The 21,571-nt window shown below is 39.1% G+C and overlaps 1 protein-coding gene across 3 annotated transcripts in view; it reads right to left on the bottom strand.

Annotated features, from left to right (window-relative positions):
- Window positions 1-21,571, bottom strand: part of CORIN (corin, serine peptidase) — a 238,116-nt gene that overhangs the window by 70,707 nt on the left and 145,838 nt on the right. For 2 of the 3 annotated variants that reach the window (XM_056111214.1, XM_056111216.1), the window contains exons 7-10: window positions 15,183-15,290; window positions 9,023-9,133; window positions 7,740-7,856; window positions 9-116 (exon numbers count right to left, since the gene is read on the bottom strand). In XM_056111214.1, coding sequence (XP_055967189.1) covers window positions 9-116; window positions 7,740-7,856; window positions 9,023-9,133; window positions 15,183-15,290 — 444 coding nt within the window. The remainder of the gene's footprint in view (window positions 1-8; window positions 117-7,739; window positions 7,857-9,022; window positions 9,134-15,182; window positions 15,291-21,571) is intronic. The other variant, XM_056111215.1, reaches the window with a different exon arrangement.

Here is a 21,571-nt window from a genome sequence, read left to right as displayed (position 1 = left end):
ATACTTACTACAGTTATTCAGACTGTTGCTCGGGTCACAGGGAGAGCTACCACCACATGAATCAAGGCAGGAATTGTAGAGGCATCTTTGGTCTCCTTCTTGACATGGAGCCTGACCTACAGGAGGGGGGAGGAGAGGCACATTCACTTTCATCATCCGTGAATTCTTTACACCAGGATCTAAAGGCTCAAGATGTCTAGGGGAGCTGAGGAATGACACACATTTAATTTCCTTCCAATTTCTTTCCAAATATTGAACACATGTTGAACAGGTACTTTCTGGATTTATTTTCCAGGCAGCTTAATATAACACCGTTATTCTGAAAGGATCTGTGAGGATGAATAAACTGAGGCAATCTATTCTTTAAAAACAAAAACAACATGTTACTTTTTAAAAAAATGAAACAATGTAGTTTTTCTTATTGAATGAAATATGCTTAGAAAGATGTGAGAGGAAATGTGTTCAAGAGAGAACACAGGCTTCTCCAATGGAAATAAGCAAAGAAACAGAGACAAACAAGCACACCTCTTATAAGAGACAAAGAAACAGAGACAAACAAGCCAGCCTTCAAGAACACTGACTTGAGGAGCAAGCCAGCTCGTCACTTTTAAGGAAAATAAAAGTTTTACATTTACAAGAGTGGTTATATTGATCACAAAATAAAAGTCAAGTGCTATGTTGGAGAAATCATTCTAAAGACGTGAAATTTTGACTTTAATTTAACATTAAAGATTAATTTGATGCCAATTATGCACTTCCTTTCAAGGAAAAAACTTGCCTAAAGACAAAGAGGAAACCAGTATGAGTACAATATACATTATCATAATAGAAATCCTACGCAGCTGTTATCCATATTTTCTATGTGTTCTTGAAAAGTGTCATTGCTTTAGCTGATGATCTGAGAATTGGGTTTCTTGTTTCCTGGAAAATGAGAGAAGCAATGCTAGCCTAATGGCTTTTCCTTAAGGTATGTAGAAAGGGAATTGCGTTTCCCATTGATTTCTGCTCATTTGTCGATTAAATGGAAAAAGTCATAAATCACTGACCTTTCTCTTCCTAATATTCATTACTATAGTTGATTACTTTCAGACACATCATCTAAAATCTTTTAGGGAATCGTCAAGTTAAAAAATTACATATGCATACATAATCATTCTTATCTGTAATCTGGGGCTGGAGCAATAGAATAGTGGGTAGGACATTTGCCTTGCACACGGCCAACCTGAGTTTGATTCCTCCATCCCACTCAGAGAGCCCAGCAAGCTACCAAGAATATCCCGCCTGCCTGACAGAGCCCGACAAGCTCCCCATAGTATATTCAATATGCCAAAAACAGTAGCAACAAGTCTTACAATGGAGACGATACTGGTGCCCGCTTGAGCAAATTGATGAACAACAGGAGAACAGTGCTACAGTGCATCTGTAATCTGAGACAAATGTTTATCACTATTGTGTGATAATAATAATAATAATTGCAGAAAAGAGGGATCTATTTTTCTGTCTATAATGTCATCACATTCAAATTTATTGTGAAGTAAGCAGGCTGATTACTATAAATTTAATCTCTTAAAATTATTAGAACACCACTTGATCACTTGATCACTTGACATCCCGTTACCATGGATTTGCTCGAGCAGGCACCAGCAACATCTCCATTCATCCCTGTCACGTGCTAGTGTAGCCCAATGGTGTTTGCTCACTCCAGGAACACGAAGAACCTCAAACCGATCATTCAGGGTCTTGATGAAGAAGTCTGACCATCACAAGGGTGGGCAGCCACACGATCTTTTGACATCCCATAAAATTCAGTTGGTAATGGCTCTAGTCCAGCAGTCGTCTTCAAATTACATTACGTGTCTAGTCCATCTGATTTTCGATGCCTTGGCAAATGAGACAGTGTCCCTGATTCTCAATCGTTGATGGAGGTCAAAACTCCGGATTCCTTCTCTCACTTGAGTGAAACGTGATACTCCAAGTACAGCTATTTTGGTTCCTCTTTGGGAGACCCAAATAGCGTTCTTATCCAGTTTTTGTAGGGACCAGGTCTCTGAGGCGTATGTTAATGCAGGAAGAACAGTGGAATCAAAGAGATGTGCCCAGAGCTAGAGGTTCTTTAATCTCTTAGCTATTACTTTGATGTTCTTGAAGGTGTTCCAAGCCACTCTCTTCCTCCTGTGCAACTCAGGTGCTAGGTCATTTGTCATGTTTACTTCTCGACCTAGGTACACATAACTGTTGTGTTTGGAGATGGTTGTTCCGTTTAGAGCGAATGGAATGTCAGGAACGAGACCATTTTTCATAAACATTGCCTTTGTGAGATTCAGCTGTAGTCTGACCTTTCCACATTCACGGTTGAAGTCGGCCAGCATTTGTGCTACTTGGCTAATGTTTGGTGTTATTAGAACGAACGATGTCATCAGCAAAGCGAGGTGGTGTAGTTGCCGATCTTCACTCCAATTCCTTCCCATTCCAGTCATTGCATGACATTCTCCAGGGTGGCACTGAAGAGTTTTGGTGAAATGGTATCACTCTGCCGAACCCCTTTCTTGACATGGGCGATCACTTCCTTGTAGAATGGTGAGTTCCTGGTAGTGCATCCAAAATACAGCTCACGAAGGAACCTGATGTATTGAGTTTGAATGCCGTTTGGCTAGGGCTTCAGTGACTGCTTCAGTCTCAACAGAATCAAAGACATTCTTTAATTCAATGAACGCTAGACAAAGCAGCATCTTGAACTCCCGAGAAACCTCAATGAGCTTGGTGACCATGTGGGTATGGTCGATCGTGCTGAATCCTTTTTGGAATCTGGCTTGCTCTCATGGTTGTCCTTCTAGTGTTCTGCCAATCCTATTCAGGATAATTTGAGTGAACAGCTTGTAGACGACAGACAACAGGCAGATCAGACAATAGTTGCCAATGTCGTGAATGTCTCCCTTCTTGTACAGTACTACAGTCCTGCTGATTTTCCATTGGGATGGAACATTGCATTCAGACAGGTAGCATGTGAAGAGCAGATCCAGTGTATTGAAGAGAACTGACAGCAGGTTCTTCAGGTGTTCAGGTCTGACCTTGTCCGGTCCAGGTGCTGTTCGCTTCTTTACTGACGAAATGGCGTGTTGGATTTCGAAAGTGAGAACGTTGGGAATGACATATCCATCCTGCGGAATTTGGTATGTGGGCAGGTAGACGTGGTCATCGAAGAGATCCGAATAGAAGGCATGGATGATCTTCTCCATTGTCCTTCTGGAAGATGTGATAGATCCATCAGGACAGGGGGGGAGGGAAGTCATCTTGGTCTTGTAGTTGGTGGAGGACAGGCAGGTGTTGCGAATGCTTTTTCCATCTTCTGCCGTATCTGCAGCACTGCTGCTCTTCTCTCTTTGAGGTCTTCCTTTATTGCTTCTTTGCACTGCTTTGCGAGCTCGGACATTTGCTTGTGGTTGCCTGAGGCTTGTGCCAAGCCATGTTGGCAAATGAGCTCAAGAGTTTTCGAAGATAGGCGTCTTTTTGTGACTTCTCTCTCTCTCAGTTTTCCTCGCACAAACATGGAGATGCTGAACCAGTCGATCATATTCTTCATCAATGTTGTCAAGGATGGCATCTTCCCGTGTTGCCACAATAATGCCAAAGAGCTCCCAGTTGGTGGTCATTCTGGGAGTTCTCTTCTTAAATTTTGCAGCCCTTTCTCCCAGCTCTGTGAAGTAGAATTTTGCACAAAGGAGATGGTGGTCTGATCCCATTTGGAATTTTGGCACAACAGCAACATCGGTCAGGCAAAACCATCGATCGAATATGATGTGGTCCACCGGTGACTCCCATGTCCAATGCTTAGATTCAGCTTTCTGGAACTGTGAGTTACCAAGGGTGGTCTTGGTCGACATGATGAACTCAGAGAGTCTCTCACACTGTTTGTTCCATTCTAGGCCAGGGGTCCCGATGTGAAGTTCTTTGGCTGATCTTCTCGGTCCTATCTTGGCATTGAAATCACCAACAATGATCTTGTAGAAGGTGTGGTCTTCTTTATAGAACTTCTCCAGCTCCCTGTAGAACTTCTCAATTTCTCCTTCATCATAATTGGATGTTGGTGCATAGACAATGGAGATAGAAACTGCAGGCAGTGAGCCACATCTATTCAAATGTAAATGTCCGATTCCTGTTGTTAGGCATCAAATGACTCAAAGCTCATGGCCAAGTTCATGTTGACAAGGACACCAATACCGCTGATGCCTCTTTTTTATAGCATGTTTCGAGGAATAGTTCTTCTCCAGTGTTGCAAATGACGTGATGTGATTGATGCCTTCTCATCTCAGTCAGACCAATGATGTCGTACTTGAATTTTCGCGCTTGCACCATCAGGTCCTCAATTGATGCATCCAAATCCAGGGTACGTGCATTGAAAGTACAGACAGTCATTTTTGTCCTTCTTCATTTTGGTAGCCTAGTTTGGCCTTGAGATTTTATCAGCCTCTCCTTCATCATCCTTCTTAATGCTGCCATATTTGTGGCTCTTTCAGGGTTAGGGGAATGAGACTTATTGTATTTACTGGTTTTGGCATATCGAATATGCCATGGATAGCTTGCTAGGCTCTGACCTGCGGGCAGGAAATCTTGGTAACTTGCCAGGCTCTCCAAGAGGAATAGAATACCACATACATTAATTTTCAGCAGTTATTAAGTATGCTAAGTATTTAAAGATAAAAGAGTTTATAACTTAAATTCTAACTAGGAATATTATCGTGAAAAGAACCTGATTACATTATGTGAACATTGCTCTACTGAAGGCCAACCTGGGAGCAGTAGAAGCAAACTAGGGTAGTAAAAGGCAATCTTCTCAAAGGAGTTTTACATGCAGATAAAGTTGGGAGAAGGAAAAAGGGACTTCCCAAGCAGTTGGAAGACTATGCAAAGACTGGAATTACAAAGTACTTAAAAGTTAACATCACCAGAACTCAAGTCACTGAGGAAGGTAGAGGGAATGAATTGGAGACTAGGAAGAATCTGAGAACTGTGAAGGACCAAATCTTAAATAGAACCCAATGACCTATGAGAAATGACCCTTACTTCCATTCTCGGTTTGTCTGGCAAAATTAGTCAGAGATCACCACTGACAGTTATTCCATAGTGGCATGCTCTCCTTCACTCTCTGCTTGCTAATCATAATGATTTTTTCCTAGTAATCTTTCGGCAAAGTGTTTCTGTGCCAAAGAGCTTTCTCTTTTCCCTCTCTCCTTTGATTACTCAATTTATTCTTAAGATCTTTGCTCCAACACTTCTTCTTCATGGAGGTGAGGAAGTTCCTTTAGACTTTTTACCACAACATGTTACCCATACATGGTAGTACAACACCTTGAATTTTCCTTCATAATTCATGTCACTTGACAGACCTTGACTTGCATATATGTTTAAAAAAGTCAGGTATATCTGCCCTAAAAATCTGCAATTTCCAATACCTTCTTTGTTTGTCATGGAATTCACAGGGGGTAAAACGTGTAGTAGTACCACAATGTGCATACAATTTACTTCACTGAAGTAAATAACATAAAATTTTATCTTCAATTCATTTTATTTTATCACTTTCTTACATATCATATAGTATAAGTTGTTTACAAAACCTTGAATTATATAGTGAAGATCCTAAAATTATTTCAAATAAAATTCATTCTATAGAAAAACAGAACAGTTTGATCCCAAGAGAGGCTCTTGACTTATACACAGTTACTAACTCATGTCTACAAAGAATTTTGTTCTAAATTTTCAAATTGGTAATATGAAACATACTCTCTCTGTGTATTTCTCTCTATATAAGATATTTATATATATAATAAATTGGTTGTATTAAATATCTTTATAGATCTTTTCTATAAAGCACTTATTTAAAAACCATTTAGTTGGAATGCTATTTCATTAAAGTTATTCTAACAATAAATATTCATTATGAAAAGCTAATTTGGGTGTCTGTAACATGTCTCATTTGCTCAGTTCAGATATACATAGCCTAAGACATGCTTTTGCATTATTCCTGTACTGTAATAATTAGCATTTAGTAAGTGTTTGTCATGGGCCAACTCTATGAAGTAGTTATCATTATTCTGAGTCTACAGTCAGAAACTAAGACATATTGACCTAAGACAACCAGATAGTAGATGGCAGAGCTGGAATCTGAACCCAGGCAGTGAGGTGGAAACAACACACTCTTACCAAAAGGTACATTAGGAACAAACATAGTGATTTTCAAGTCTACAGATATTCTGACAAGGTCTGGACTGTGAGATGATTTAACATAAACTGGACTCCAGACAAGCAGAGTGGAACTTCTCTGACATAAACCATCACATTTTTTAAAAAACAATTTATTTGATTTATGTTTTCTTTTGTGCTCCATAACAGATACCAACCTCCTTTTAATACATACTTAAGTATATTGCTTGCTAATGGGAGACATTAAGCTGCTTCTCTGAACGTGGTTATTTTAGGAAGTTGTTTACATATAATTTCAGAAGCAAGTTCTTTCTAATTAGAATCTAATATAATTTAATTGAATACTATACAACAAAATTTTCTCTTCATATGCCTTTTCCCATGAAACAACTGAATCACTTTTTAAGAAAACTATATGGCATTCCTTTAAAAACTAGAAATTAAGCTCCTCTTGACCCAGCAACACCATTTCTGGAAATATATTTCAAGGGTGAAAAAAACACAGTAGAAATGACATCAGCACCTGTATGTTCATTGGAACACTGTTCACAATAGCCAGAATCCGGAAACAACCCAAGTGTCCGAAAACAGATGATTGGTTAAAGAAACTTTGGTACATCTACACAATGGAATACTATGCAACTGTTAGGAGAGATGAAGTCATGAACTTTGCTTATAAGTGGATGGTCATGGAGAGTATCAATGCTAAATGAAATAAGTCAGAAAGGGACATACATAGAAAGACTGCACTCATTTGTGGAATATCCAATAACATAATGTGAGACTGACACCCAAGGACAGTAGACACAAGGGCCAGGAATATCGTTCCATGGCTGGAAGCCTTCCTCATGATCCGGGGAAGAAGGCAGCTGGAATAGAGAAGGGATCACTAAGTCAATGATGGTTGGAAGGATCGATTGGGATGGGAGATGTATGTTGAAAGTAGATAAAGGACTAAATGTGATAGCCTCTCAGTATCTGTATTGCAAACCATAATACCCAAAAGTAGAGAGAGAATATGAGGGAAACTGCCTGCCATAGAGGCAGGGGGAGGGGTGGTAGGGGGGAGGATACTGGGGACATTGGTGGTGGAAAAATGTGCATTGGTGTAGGGATGGGTATTTGATCACTGTATGACTGAAACTCAAACATGAAAGCTTTGTAACTGTATCTCACTGTGATTCAATAAAAAAGATGTATATACACATACACATGGATGAAGTTGCTCTTCTGAAGTGTATATAGTAATGTGAACCAATGGTGAGCCAATAAAATTTTCATTTAAAAAAAAATAAAACAATTGAATTCGCCTGTTTAAACTCTATTGTTGACTCTAGGGAATATTTTTTCAGTATAAATTTCATGAAAATGGTCTTTTCTACAAGAAAGGCTTTTCTGTCAAACCAGTGCCATGAGGACCAGTGTGTCAAGCAATTTGGAATTATTTATGTGGGAATGTTATTGAGGCATGAAGGAACTTCCAACTTTTTGTTCTGTTCCCAAGGAAAGAGCCATCAATAAGGAATGTAACACACACTTACTGTCACTGCAGTTCTCCTCATCACTTCCATCCTTACAGTCCTCGTCTCCATCACACCAAAATGTGCTGGGTATACACTGTCCATTTCTGCATTCCACTAGGCCCTGGCTGAGACAGGCTTTAAAAAGGTCGAAAATATTAACTTTATCTCCTTATTCTGTTTTCATTATGCAGATTACATAAATGACCCCATTTATCTAGCCTTCCTAAAAATAGACATGTTTTGAATGTCTGAATGATCTGTCAAAAAATAAATGAATACATTGCTATTTTTTAAAAAATTCTCAGTCATTCTGGAGCAGAAAATCTTCTTCCTTGAATGTTTCTTGCCTTATTAAAAACACTTATCAAAAATTACTTTTTCTTGATAACTACATGTGGGAAATCATATTAATGACAGTAGTATTAATTTACCACTATAAAAGCTATAATTTACTAAAGCTTACACCAATAACCATACTGGGATTACTATGTACCAAATCCCAAATTCTCATAATCAACTTGCAAAGTAAATATTATTAACCTTGCTTGAAATAAGGGAAGTTAAGTTTAGAAAGTTGGTACCTATGCAAGATCACATAGATGTTAACAGGTTGGGTCAGATGAAAAATATAAAAGCAAAGTTGCTTTAAATGCAAGTGCCAACCTGTCTTTCTATCCAAATGCAACCTAATGATTCATCAAAGTAATATGTATAGACAAACCTGTATAATATCTACCACCCAATTAACACCTCATTTTGAAACTGGATATGACATCTGATGTTTGAAAGAAACTGTCTAGTGCCCATTAACTTTCCAGATTTTAAAGACTGTCTAAATTCTATTGCTTCTTTGAGCATCAAAATTTTATGTGGTCTTCACTGGATTGCTTAATCAAATGTTAAAACTCCCCATTCTTTTTGCTTTGTTTTATCTTCGGGGCACAAAGGAGAAAAGTGTAGGAGCTCCTGAAAATAAGATAAATGACATTCCATTTGGGGAAGAATGTCTCCTTTGACAAATTCAATGCACAAAGGAGATGTAGGAAACAGAGAGAGAAAAAAATAAATAGGTTCAGCTAGAACAGCCAGATTAAGTCTGGACTTTTGGAGAGAAAGATGTGGATTTTGGCTACACTGCTTTGTGATTGCTCTCCACCACTTAATTATTATCTTATTAACTTTGGCCCAAAGTATCACGATCTTTCCCATTGAATGCTGTTTGGATAATGAGCCTCGAGAATTGTTGATTTAGTGGGCAGAAATAGAAAAATTAAAAAAATGAAGATCCTCATGGTACTCACAGCAATTGACTTCATCAGATTTGTCTACGCAGTCATGATCACCATCACAAACCCACTCTATTGCAATGCAGCGCCCGTCCCCACACCGATGCTCCTGGGTGGGATGACAATCTGAAGAAAAAAAAACTCCTGAGGACGTAGACAACTCACATGACCAACTCCTAGAACAGTATGACTCATACGTCCCATTGAGGGATGTCTTTTCCAAATGTCTGAAAACATTCAATAATTTTGTACCATGGATCTAGTGCCATCAAAGTGTGTGTGTGAGTTTCACTTTCCAGGACCCCTCTGTTTTCTGACGAGTAACAACTGTCCAGCTTTCTCAGGATATTCTTGAATTTTGTTTCATTTAATACTGTTTCTTACCTTACCAAAAAAAATTAAATATTGATTTTTTTCCACTGCTGCTTATTTGGATTTCACAATATAGTTATTTTATTTGAAGTATTTCTGACAACTCTCTTACCTTTCTAAGAACTGAAAGCTAGGTCTATATGGCAAGCTGAGAAGGCAGATAAGTCATCTCTCCTGAGCAAATGTTAGTGTAAAGAAAAGTAAAGGGCAGGGTGTAAGGCCCTAGTGCTTTCTAATGCCCCAAATCACTTGTAGGTAATCAATGAATACTCAGTCAATGAAGCATCTGGGCATGCTTGAGATGAAAACATCTGATGAATAGGTCAGTCCATCACAAAGATCACTTAGGTCGGGGCAACAATTCCTGCTGAGGCTAGTCTGCTGAATGTATCAGTCAAGACAGAAACTAACAAAGATTTTCAAACTTTTTTTTTTGATAAATAAAAGGAATCCTACTTATTTTTATGCATTTTTTAAAATTAAGGAACCGTGGGGCTGGAGCGATAGTACAGCGGGTAGGGGGTTTGCCTTGCACGCAGCAAAACCGGGTTCGGTGACCCAAAAAGCAATAAATAAATTTGCTCGATTTGCTCGAGCGGGCCCAGTAACGTCTCCATTGTGAGACTGTTGCTGTGTTTTGCATATCGAATACATCACGGGTGGCTTGCCAGGCTCTGCCGTGCGGGTGAGATACTCTCGGTAGCTTGCCGGGCTCTCCGAGAGGGGCGGAGAAATTGAACTCGGGTCGGCCATGTTGGCTACATGCAAGGCAAACGCCCTACCGCTGTGCTATCGCTCCAGCCCAATAAATAAATAAATAAATAGCACTGTCCTGTAGCACTGTCCTCCCTTTGTTCATTAATTTGCTCAAGTGGGCACCAGTAACGTCTCCATTGTGAGACTTGTTGTTACTGTTTTTGGCATATCGAACACATCAGTGGGAGCTTACCAGGCTCTGCAGTGCGATCGGGATACTCTTGGTAGCTTGCCAGGCTTTCCAAGAGGGGCAAGGGAATCAAACCCGGGTCGGCTGCGTGCAAGGCAAACGCCCTACCCACTGTGCTACGACTCCAGACAAATAAATAAATAAATAAATACATAAATTAAGAACCGTGATTTACAAAGTTCTTGATAGTTGAACTTTATTTTTAATTTATTTTATTTTTTTGTCTTTTTGGGTAACTCCTGGCAATGCACAGAGGTTACTCCTGGCTCTGCATTCAGAAATATCCTTGGCGGTGCTCAGGGGACCATATGGGATGCTGGGAATCAAACCCAGGTTGGCTGCATGCAAGGCAATCACCCTACCCTCTGTGTTATTGCTCCAGCCCTGATAGTTGAACTTTAGACAAAAAATGTTCTAGCACCAATTTCACCCCCTGGGTTATCTTCCCACCAGCCTGGCTCCTTGATAGGCACAGTTTTGGAGGTTGTGGGTTGTGGTTTGAACCTCAGTTTCCGGTGTTGCTGAGTCTGTGATTTTGATATAAGTTTTATATACTTCTCTACATTTCCAATATGTTCATGGCCCTGCCCCTGCTCCCCCGTTATTTCTTGTCCTCATGATTTTCAAACTTTAACCATCTTCAGTTCCCTCATTTTTCTGCAGATTGAGCCTTATACAGATGAGTCAGCAAAATAAGACCCATGTCACTATCTATAACTGGACCCAAAGCTCTAAAATGTCAATGTGGGACTGCCGTTTTGGGAGACTGCAGCTGCTGTTCTTACGGTCAGGGTCCTCCTGCCCGCAACATAAGTGTTTTGGACTAGGAGAAACAAAGCAGCTTCCATGCATCCCAGCCACATTGTGTGACTCTCCTCACACCAATGGGGGGAAACTGGCTCTTTGTAGGGATTTCCTAATTGATGATGTTCATAAACTCTCTCAATAAATAACTCATATTTGAAAGAATTCATGGGAAAGCAATGTAAAATATTTTTATGCTTTTTTACCATATACATAATCACTGTCCTAAAGTACATATTCACTGGGGCCAAGAGTGTGTGGGTAGGGGAAATAAGCAAGTGATGTTTTACTTTCCAGAGAGAGAAGAATCTGCGTGGCCTTTTTTTGTTGTTGTTATTGTTGTTTTTAGTTTCTTTTAGACTATAAGGAAGTAAAGGGGATAACTTACTTATAAGCAACCTTTGGGATATATATGAACAACAGGTTCAATCAATAAGGAACTATAATACACTTCTAATAACAGTGCCACTGACATGGTCTCCTAGAGGATTCTTGGACTTTAAAGGACATATTGGAGCAATAAAGAAAAATATAAGGAACATGAAGTGCAAAGAGAAGAAAGACATGGTAATAGGAGGTTTTGGCAAGGACCAGAAGAGTTACTAGTCAGTCTGCTAAAGATGAACAGCTGGAGCAGAGACTGGAGTGAGGGAAAGTTGTAATAGTAGCCATTAGATCTGGGTAAAGTCACTTTAAAAGAGTGACTTTTATATTCTTTTATATTTATAGTATTCTTCTACCTTCAAATGAATTATTCTAAGTGGTAAGAGCAATCATTTTCACACAGCAACTATATCCTGGCCCTCTCTACCAACCCATTCAGCTCTTGACTATCTCAAGTTATTGTCCTTAACCCCGTTCCCCAATATTTTACTGTCTTCTCTCCTGTTTTTAGTCAGGGATAACCCCTGAGCATCAGCAGGTATGACCCAAAAAAGAAAACAAAAGCAAAAAAAAAAAAAGAGTTCTACTCAGAAAATGTTAAAGAGATAGATAAAATTGTTAATATGTTAATTTTTTTATCTGTGAAAGTGATCTCTTCTGGTTTGAGCCTCTTACAGCTACAAATGTTATGATGTCCACAGATATAATTGCCCCTCTTTCTCTGTCTCAAACTCATCATCCATAACTATCTAGTGGCTCATGAGTTGATTTGCATATACTTCTTCTAATGGTCATATGAATGTCATAAAAGCAAGCTAGATTGTTAGAAAAGATGAAGTCATGAAATTTACGTACAAGTGGTACTACATGGAAAGTATCATGCTAAGCGAAATGAGTGAGAAAGAGAGGGACAGACATAGAAAGATTGCATTCATATGAGGAACATAAAGTAGCAAAATAGGAGACTAACACCCAAGAATAGCCGAGATAAGTACCAGGAGGTTCACTTCATGGCTTGGAGGGCAGCCGCACATGCTTGGGGAAAAGGGAGCTCAGATAGAGAAGGGAGCACCAAATAAAGGGTGTTGGGAAGATCCGTCCAGGATGGGAGATGAATGCTGAAAGTTGACTATAGACCGAACATGATTGCCACTCAATGCCTCTTTTGCAAACCACAGCACCCAAAAGGAGAGAGAGAACAAAAGGGAATGCCCTGCCACAGGGGCAGAGGGGAATGTGGGGGATGAGTGGTAGGAGGGATACTGGGATCCATGGTGGTAGGAAATGTGTACTGGTGTTGGGATGGGTACTCGATCATTGTATAACTGAAACCCACGCACAAAAATTTGTAAGTCTACAACTGTACCTCATGGTGTTTCACTAATAAAATTTTTTTAAAAAAACGCAAGCTAGAGAGGTGATTCTAAAACCTACCTAGTTCCCAACAATAAAGTCATTTCTGATACTCCCCACTTCAAAGTGTTCCACTAATCATATTCCTGATCCTTTTCCAGCATTCCCTTCAATAACCCCTAATTCTGGATACTGACTCGCCTCTTTAGCTCTGCTTTCCTCTTCATCCAGCATGACCTTTTGTTCATATGACAGATTCCTATGTCATTAGTAATATACAACCTAAAGCTAATGACAAATGGAAGATAAATTATCCAAAGGAATTTTGCTGGTTTTAATTCACAAGATGGCATTCGGAATAGGACACAGCTCTTTAAGAGATATATCCTTCCTTTTAAAGAATAAATCTGCTTCTATCTATAAACAAACGTGCTATTCTAGCTTCTGGTGTCTTTACCACAGAAATAGTTCTTGCAGTATTTCTAAAATGAAGGATTGATCTATGGTGACATATAGTTAGAATATCAGGTACAGACAATATATATGTCTACAAAATCTAAACATGCCACTGGCTCAAACCAGAAGAGGTCACTTTCACAGATAAAAAAAATTAACATGTTAACAATTTTATCTATTTCTTTAACATTTTCTGAGTAGAACTCTTTTTTTTTTTTTGCTTTTGTTTTCTTTTTTGGGTCATACCTGGTGATGCTCAGGGGTTATCCCTGACTCATGCATTCAGGAATTACTCCTGGCAGTGCTCAGGGGACCATATGGGATGCTGGGAAACGAACCCAGGTAGGCAGTTTGCAAGGCAAATGCCCTACCCGCTGTGCTATCAGTCCAGCCCCAACATTTTCTGAATAGAACTCTTGGTGTAAGAAGTATGCAATTTCTCATTAATCATCAGGGAGATGCAGATCAAAACCACAATGAGATACCATCTCACACCTCAGAGACTGGCCCACATTCAAAAGAACAAAAGCAACCGTTGCTGGCGCGGATGTGGCGAGAAAGGGACACTCCTTCACTGTTGGTGGGAATGCCGACTGGTTCAGCCCTTCTGGAAAACAGTATGGACGTTCCTCAAAAAATTAGAAATTGAGCTCCCATTTGACCCAGCGATACCACTCCTGGGAATATATCCCAGAGAGGCAAAAACGTGTAGCCGAAGTGACATCTGCACTTGTTTGTTCATTGCAGCACTCTTTACAGTACCCAGAAACTGGAAGAGACCTGAGTGCCCAAGAACAGATGACTGGTTAAAGAAACTTTGGTACATCTACACAATGGAGTACTATGTGGCTCTTAGAAAAGATGAAGTCATGAACTTTACATACAAGTGGTACAATATGGAAAGTATCATGCTAAGCGAAATGAATCAGAAAGAGAGGGATAGACATAGAAAGATAGCATTCTTATGGGGGATATAAAATAATAAAATATGAGATTAATACCCAAGAATAGCTGAGAGCAACACCAGGAGAATTACTCCATAACTTAGAGGCCAGCTGGGTATTCTAGGGGAAAGGACAATTCAGATAGAAAGGGGAACACCAAGTGGAGGGTGTTTGGAGGATCCTCCCAGGAGGGGAGATGCAGGTTGAAAGTAGACTGGACTGAACATGTTCGCCACTCAATGCCTCTTTGGCTGATCACAGCGCCCAGGAGGAGAGAGAGAACAGGGGGGAATGCCCTGCCACAGTGGCAGGGGGGGATGGGGGGAATGGGAGGATGGGGGGGAGGGATATTATCCTGGTGGTGGAAAATGGGCACTGGTGGAGGGAGGGGTATTTGATCGTGGTATGACCGAGATCCAAGCACAAAAATTTGTAAATCTACAACTGTACCTCATGGTGTTTCACTAATAGGTAAAGGTAAAGGTAAAGGCCCTCCCGTTGATCGTCGATTTGCTCGAGCGGGCCCAGTAACGTCTCCACCGGAGACTTTGTTGTTACTGTGTTTGGCATATCCAATACTCTCGGTAGCTTGCCGGGCTCTCCGAGAGGGGCGGAGGAATCGAACTCGGGTCGGCCATGTTGGCCGCTTGTAAGGCGAACGCCCCACCCGCTGTGCTATCACTAATAAAAAAGAAAAAAAAAGAAGTATGCAATTTCACAGAAGACCTGACTTAGACTAGTAATTTAAACCAAACCAACCCCCCCCCAAAAAAAAACCCTTATCTTTAAAAATTAATAAATCAACTTTTTGGTAATGGAACCTGATAACCATATTAACAATGTATTATAAATTCTTAAGAGATATATAATTTTTGCAGCTTCAAATGAAAATATTCAGGGTAACAGTGTTACTTACCACAGTTCTGTTCATCACTCAGGTCCCCACAGTCATCATAGCCATCACAGATAAGGCTGTAATTAAGACACTTGCCTGTGTGGCAGTGAAACAGATTCTTACTGCAATCTGCAAATTAAAGAAGGATCTGCTGTGTTATTTGAACTTAACAAAACATTGTAGTCATACTTTGTTGTACCAAAGAAGCATATCCAGGGAAGAAAACCATAATGGTAATCTGGTCCACAATTGTTGTCTTACAGGCAAAAAGATGGTGCAAAGAGATCTGAAGACTTATCGAGAGTCATGTAACGAATTACTAAAGAATCCAGACTTGGCCCCTAATCATCCAAGCCACTTTATTATTTTTTTAACTTCATTATTATTGAGGTAGCATGGTTTAGAATAGGGCTTATGTTTATTATTTTGATGTATAAAGTAACTGTATTTCTACTCCCACCAAAGTGTTCAAAACTTTCCCTGAGTCACTCTGAGCTGACCTACTTCAGTCACATTATCCCCACTTGGTAAATGCAGTTCTGTCATCCGGGTCTAAGAACCTGTTTTCACTGCACACTGTCCATTCCCTTGCTTTGTTTCTTCACACATCACATGTGAATGAGATTATCAATCACTGGTCCATCTTCCCCTACTTAGTTCACCCTAGTAGGACACTCTCTAGTTCCATCAAAATTATAACTAAAGGCAAGATTTCATATTTTCTTATTGTTGAGTATTATTGCAATGTGTTTCTTGATCCACTAATCAGTTTGTTGGACATTTAGATTGTTTACATTTTACTTAGCACTACAAGGAAAATTGCATATAACATTTTCTGGGGGATGGGTCACATCTGGCAATGTTCAGGGGTTATTCCTGGCTCTGGTCTCAGGAATTACTCCTGGTAGTGCTTGGGGTACCGTATGGAATGCCAGGGATGCTAGTGATCGAACCTGGGTCAGCCTTGTGCAAGACAAGCACCTCACCTACTGTACTATCACTCTGGACCCATGTATGTATCTTTTTAAATGAATTTTTATGCTCATTTATAGACTTAAAAATAAGAGCTATGTGGCTTTAAAAGATGGAGCACATGCCTGGAATGAACAAAACCCCAAATTCAATCTCGAGCACCAAATCCTCCACTCAGCATCACTTTACTTTAGTCTCAGTGGTCCCAGTATGTAATGTGGGTCGAAGCACATAACATAATCAGCAGGTCCAGTAGTCCCTAGCACAGATCCTGAGCACAGCTGAGAACAAAGAACAAGAGCTAAAATTTTTAAATTTTCAGCACTGTAGCATTGTCCTCCCATTGTTCATCGATTTGCTCGAGTGGGCCCAGTAATGTCTCCATTGGGAGACTTGTTGTTATTGTGTTTGGCATATCGAATACGCCATGGGGAGCTTGCCAGGCTCTCCCATGCAGACGAGATACTCTCGGTAGCTTGCCAGGCTCTCCGAGAGGGGTGGAGGAATTGAACCTGGCTTGGCCAGGTCAGCAGCTTGCAAGGCAAATTCCCTACCGCTGTACTATTCTTCCAGACGTTTTCAAAAAATATAAAACATTGCTATGACCTATTGTAAGCAAGCAAGTCTCGGATATTAAAGATTATTAAAATAAAAATGTTTGTATTTCCAAATATTTCATTAAGAATATGTAAAGATAAGTCAATACTCAAAATATTTTCAATTTATATTTATTTAAAGGACTTAAACTCAGAGTATGTATAGATGTATAGAACTCTTTTTGTCAAGGGCAGGGAGGAAAAAGGTTTTGGCCACACTCAGTGGTATTTGGTGGCTACTCCTGGCTCTGTGCGAAAGGGTCACTCCTTGTGCACAAGGGACCATGTGGTGAAGAGTACTGAATTTGGGCCTTTCTGTAAATAATATGTACTCCAGTCCATTGATCTATGTCTTATGTAGTATATACTCAATAATAACACAAACAACCCAATTACAAACAGGCAAAAGACTAAAAAGTTTTCATGAAAGACACAAATCACTATAAATTGGTGCTCTGTAGGAGTGATTGTTGCAATCACAAAATGCATACCCTCTAAAAATGACTATAATAAAAAAAAGACTGAAAATATAAGTGATTGAAAACAATTCTGAGAAACTGAAATGCATATATATAGTTGATGGGAATATAATTTCACGATGCTATTTTGGAAAATAGTTTGAAAAACTACTTTTAAAAAGGTAACTATAAACCTAGTGTTATGGACTCAATTCCATTCTTAGAAATCTATCCAGGATGGAGCAGGGATGTGACTTAATGGTAGGGTGTATGCCTTACATGTGAAGACCTGGTTTCAATATCCAACACCACATGGAGAGATAGCTCAATAGGTAAGGACATGCTTCACAGGCCAGGGAAGGGTTCAATGCCTTGCACTGTGTGTTCTACTGAGTACTTCTGAGTGAAGACCCAAGACAAAACCAAAAAACTAAATAAATCTAGCACTGCCAAAAAATTAATTTAAATTATCCTAAGAAATCCATATAAGTACAATGAAACATAAAGTCTTACAAATTGTATGCCAATATTCATAATAGCATTATTCATAATAGCCTCCAAATTAGAAACAATCTGAAAGTTCGGCCACCAGTGAACAATGGACAGTATACTCAAACTGTGGAATACCACCAGCCACTGAAGTATTGAATTATTGACAGATGTAACATGCTAAATAAAAAAAATAAAAATAAAAAATAAGCAGGTTCATATTGTGTGATCCTCCTAGAAAGTTTCTGGAGAAAAAAATTAGAGAAACAAATTGATGCAGCAGTTGCCTATAAATGGAGAAATAGGCATGAAAATAGACTGAAAAGAAGTCAGAAAGAATTTGTAGCAGAAAATAAAAATGTTGTAGAAATGGATTTGTGGTGACAGAGATGGGTGCACAACTCTAGAGCACTAAAACTTAAGTTAGAATGTGTATATATGCCTCAATGAATTAGTTAATATGTTTAAAACTGATATACATAAAGATGCAGAAATTAAGTTAGCATCGCATTTTCAACTAATTGCATTAGTTAATTTTGGGGGGTGCATTTTTGTTTTGGGGCCTCAGTCATGTTCAGGAGTTATTCCTGGCTCTCCACTCAGTGCTTAACTCCTAGCAGTGCTCAGGGAACCATATGGGATGCTGAGGACTGAAACCGGGTTAGCTGCATGCAGCAAATTATTTTCATAAGGCCAGAAAGAAATCTTGAAAGATGGACAAAATTTCACCAAAGTGAATGCAGTGAAAGAGCTTGTTTCAAATAGCGGAAATTAGAACAAAGGAAAGAGGTGATAATTGGGGGCATATTCGAAAATCAGTCTACTTGGCTAATGAAGTTCAGGAGCATAGTGGTCAATATCAAACCTTCTGAACTCCAGTTAATTATTTATCTTCAATCATAAACATATATCTTACACAACTGGAATGGGGTATCTCTTATGCCTCTTTACTACAAGCACTGCAAAACCAATGAAAATTCATTTTCCAAAGTCCTGAGTGTTGCTGGGCCAAACTTCTAGCCATATATATATTTATATATATATTATATTTATAAATATATATATATTTATATATATATTTGCTCTTTTTACGAATCATTTCATAAAATGATTAGTTTCAAAGAGTTTTTTTCTGGAAAGATGTTTGAACTGAAAAGGAGCCTAGGAGAAGGCTCAGTAGCAAAAATGCCAGCCAATCACAGTTCTGTGGCTTGCCTCTTTGGGTTCCAGGAGCTCCGATGGAGTGTGTGGTCTCAGAAGAACTACACCCAGGTGTGTGTAAGCACCACAAGCAAGGATGGATGTGACCCAGGTCATCACAACAAAGGAATAATGGCAACAGTGGAAAGGAAAGTGAGTAAACTAATATGTATGAAAAAGGGGTTACTTAGATGCTATTAGAACTACACTGCTTTTAAAATGAACTGAAATGTCCTCTGTTGAGTGCCTTTATGAAGATGAACTGGTTACAAACATGTAACCTGCTTTCACATATGCTCACACTTGTACACACAGAGAAATTTATAATACTGTTTTCTAAGTTACATAATTTTCAAATGTGAATAATTGCCATAAGAGAATATATAAGAACTGAAAAAAGACTACCCCAGTCCTCAACAAGTCTTCCCATATAGCATAGATCACTAACTCCTTTGCTACACCCCACAATTTATTGGCATTGCTGCACACATGGTAGCTCAGAGGAGCAAGTTTGTAACATCAGGGATCTTGTCCACCAGAGCCAATTTAGGGGAATACATTAAGATATGTGTACGTCCTTGGAAGGCTGTAGAATGTCTTTTCAATTTTTATTGTTTGCTTTTAATCTAAATTACTCTTGTAAAAGCTTGGGAATCAGAGAATAAGAATCAGCAACAACCAGGCTTCTCAATTTGATTCTCAGTGTAAAGTACTTTGAGTTCCTGATGATAAGTTTTAGACCCTATGAGTCCATTTTTCTCCTTTTCTAAGGTAGGACTAGAGAATTCAATACTCCTTTGATTTGGGGAGATTTGAATTTTAGTTTGGGAGTCACACCTAGCAGCATGCAGGAGTTGGGGCTTATAAAAATACCTCTTTTAGAATCTGATTAACATGAGACTACACTAAAATTTTCCAAAACTTCACGTGTCCTGTGAGTCTTCTCTGGAATCCCCCAATCATTCATTCAAACATGTCTAGTTGGAGATATTTTTTAAAATAATGCTGTTATTTATTAAAATATTTATTCAAGACGTTCAAGCATTTTAAAAAAATGTCTTCACTATTTATGCAGGTGCAGATTCAGTTTTCCACTGTTATGATTTGAAGGTTTAGAAGCTGTTTTCAGAGGTTAAACATAAAATTAACTGCATTTGGAAAACAACTTGTTACCTCGCAAAGGTCTGTATGAATAATAAACACACAAAACTTTGACAAGAGTCACTGCAAAGCCAGAAATATGAAGCAAAAGCAAAGATTACAGGGTTTCCTTTTATTGGAATAAATGTTTATTTGAACTGCAAAGGATGCTGTCAGTGCAATTTGGGGCCAACAAATCAAAAATTTCAAAAGTGGCTTGCTGTGATTTTTTTGTTCAATGCAAGCATAATTTTTCATAACCTATAAGGTAGATATTTTTCAGATACAGCTTTTTATTTCTTCATGAGAGCTTAATACAAACTCTTGTTTCTAAAATTCTATGTATTCCAACTAAATATCACATGTTCCTAACTTTTCTCTCAACATTATCATTAAAGGAGAAAGCTAAGAAGCTGAAATCTTGTGTGTAGAATTTTTCTCAGCTTGCTGAATTCATATCAGGCTCTGTGAGTGTATTCATATCAATATGTAGCCTCAACATGTATTCAAATATGGTGCTCACTGGCTACCCATAAACCCTTCATTTTTGCAGTGACCTGAGAGTATTAAAGGTTTGCATACAGTTACCCAGCTCATTAACATCAAGCCTTTCAGAAGACTTGACTCCTTTTATTCTCTTAACTTTTAAACTTGGCACGCTACAGGAAGTTTCCTCTCCTGTTTTCCTGTTGACATTTTTTGTGGGAGTTTTGTTTGAGGTATTTTTTGGGGGGTGGGAGTGGGAGGGTGGAGTGAGGAAGTAGGCTACATCTGGTGGTGCTCAGAGATTACTCCTGGGTCTGTGCTCAGGGCTCACTCCTGACAGGATTGGGGGACCATATGGGATATGAGGGATGAAACCTGGGTCAGACACATGCAAGGCCAATTCCCTACCCACCATACTCTCATTTCAGCCCCTCTTATTGACACTTTGGACTGAGTAACACTGCGGGAGTATCCTGTGCATTGTAAGATATTTAGCATCCTTCCTGGACTTTGTCAACCAAGTCCCTATAGTTTCCATCCCCAAACCTCCAAAGTTCTGACAAATATGTATGCATACATTGGAAATTATCTCCCCCCTCCCCTTCCCTGGGCAAAACTGCACCAATTGGGAATCACTGTCCTCCAGTATCCAAGACCACCTCCATCCTGGGCCTGGCTTGATCCCATCTCTTCCCTATCTCTTTTCACTTGAACCCAACTCCTAGTAATCCTGCTTCCTTCTCCATTCCCATCTGTGTTTATAATCATCTCACCATACCCTGTGACAAAGATCATCTATTAATATAGTAGAATCCCATATGAAATGATCTCCTTGTTTATACATTATTTCCTTGATTAGAACAAAAGACTCATGGAGAAATACATCACATCTTAACAATCTATTTACTGGCTATCTAAAATATGCTTCACATAGAGGCCGGATTCAGGAATGTTCAATGGTTTTAATGATTCAGTATAAACAGATTACCATAAAATAGAAGTGAAAATTTTAAACACCTAAATCTTCTTCTTCAGTATAGAAGACATTCTTTTTTAAGTTCAATTTAAT

This window comes from Sorex fumeus, unplaced genomic scaffold, assembly GCF_029834395.1.
Source record: "Sorex fumeus unplaced genomic scaffold, SorFum_2.1 ptg000013l, whole genome shotgun sequence".
Classification (NCBI taxonomy): domain Eukaryota; kingdom Metazoa; phylum Chordata; class Mammalia; order Eulipotyphla; family Soricidae; genus Sorex; species Sorex fumeus.
Note: the sequence above shows the minus strand (reverse complement) of the source record. Positions and strands in the feature narration are given on the sequence as shown.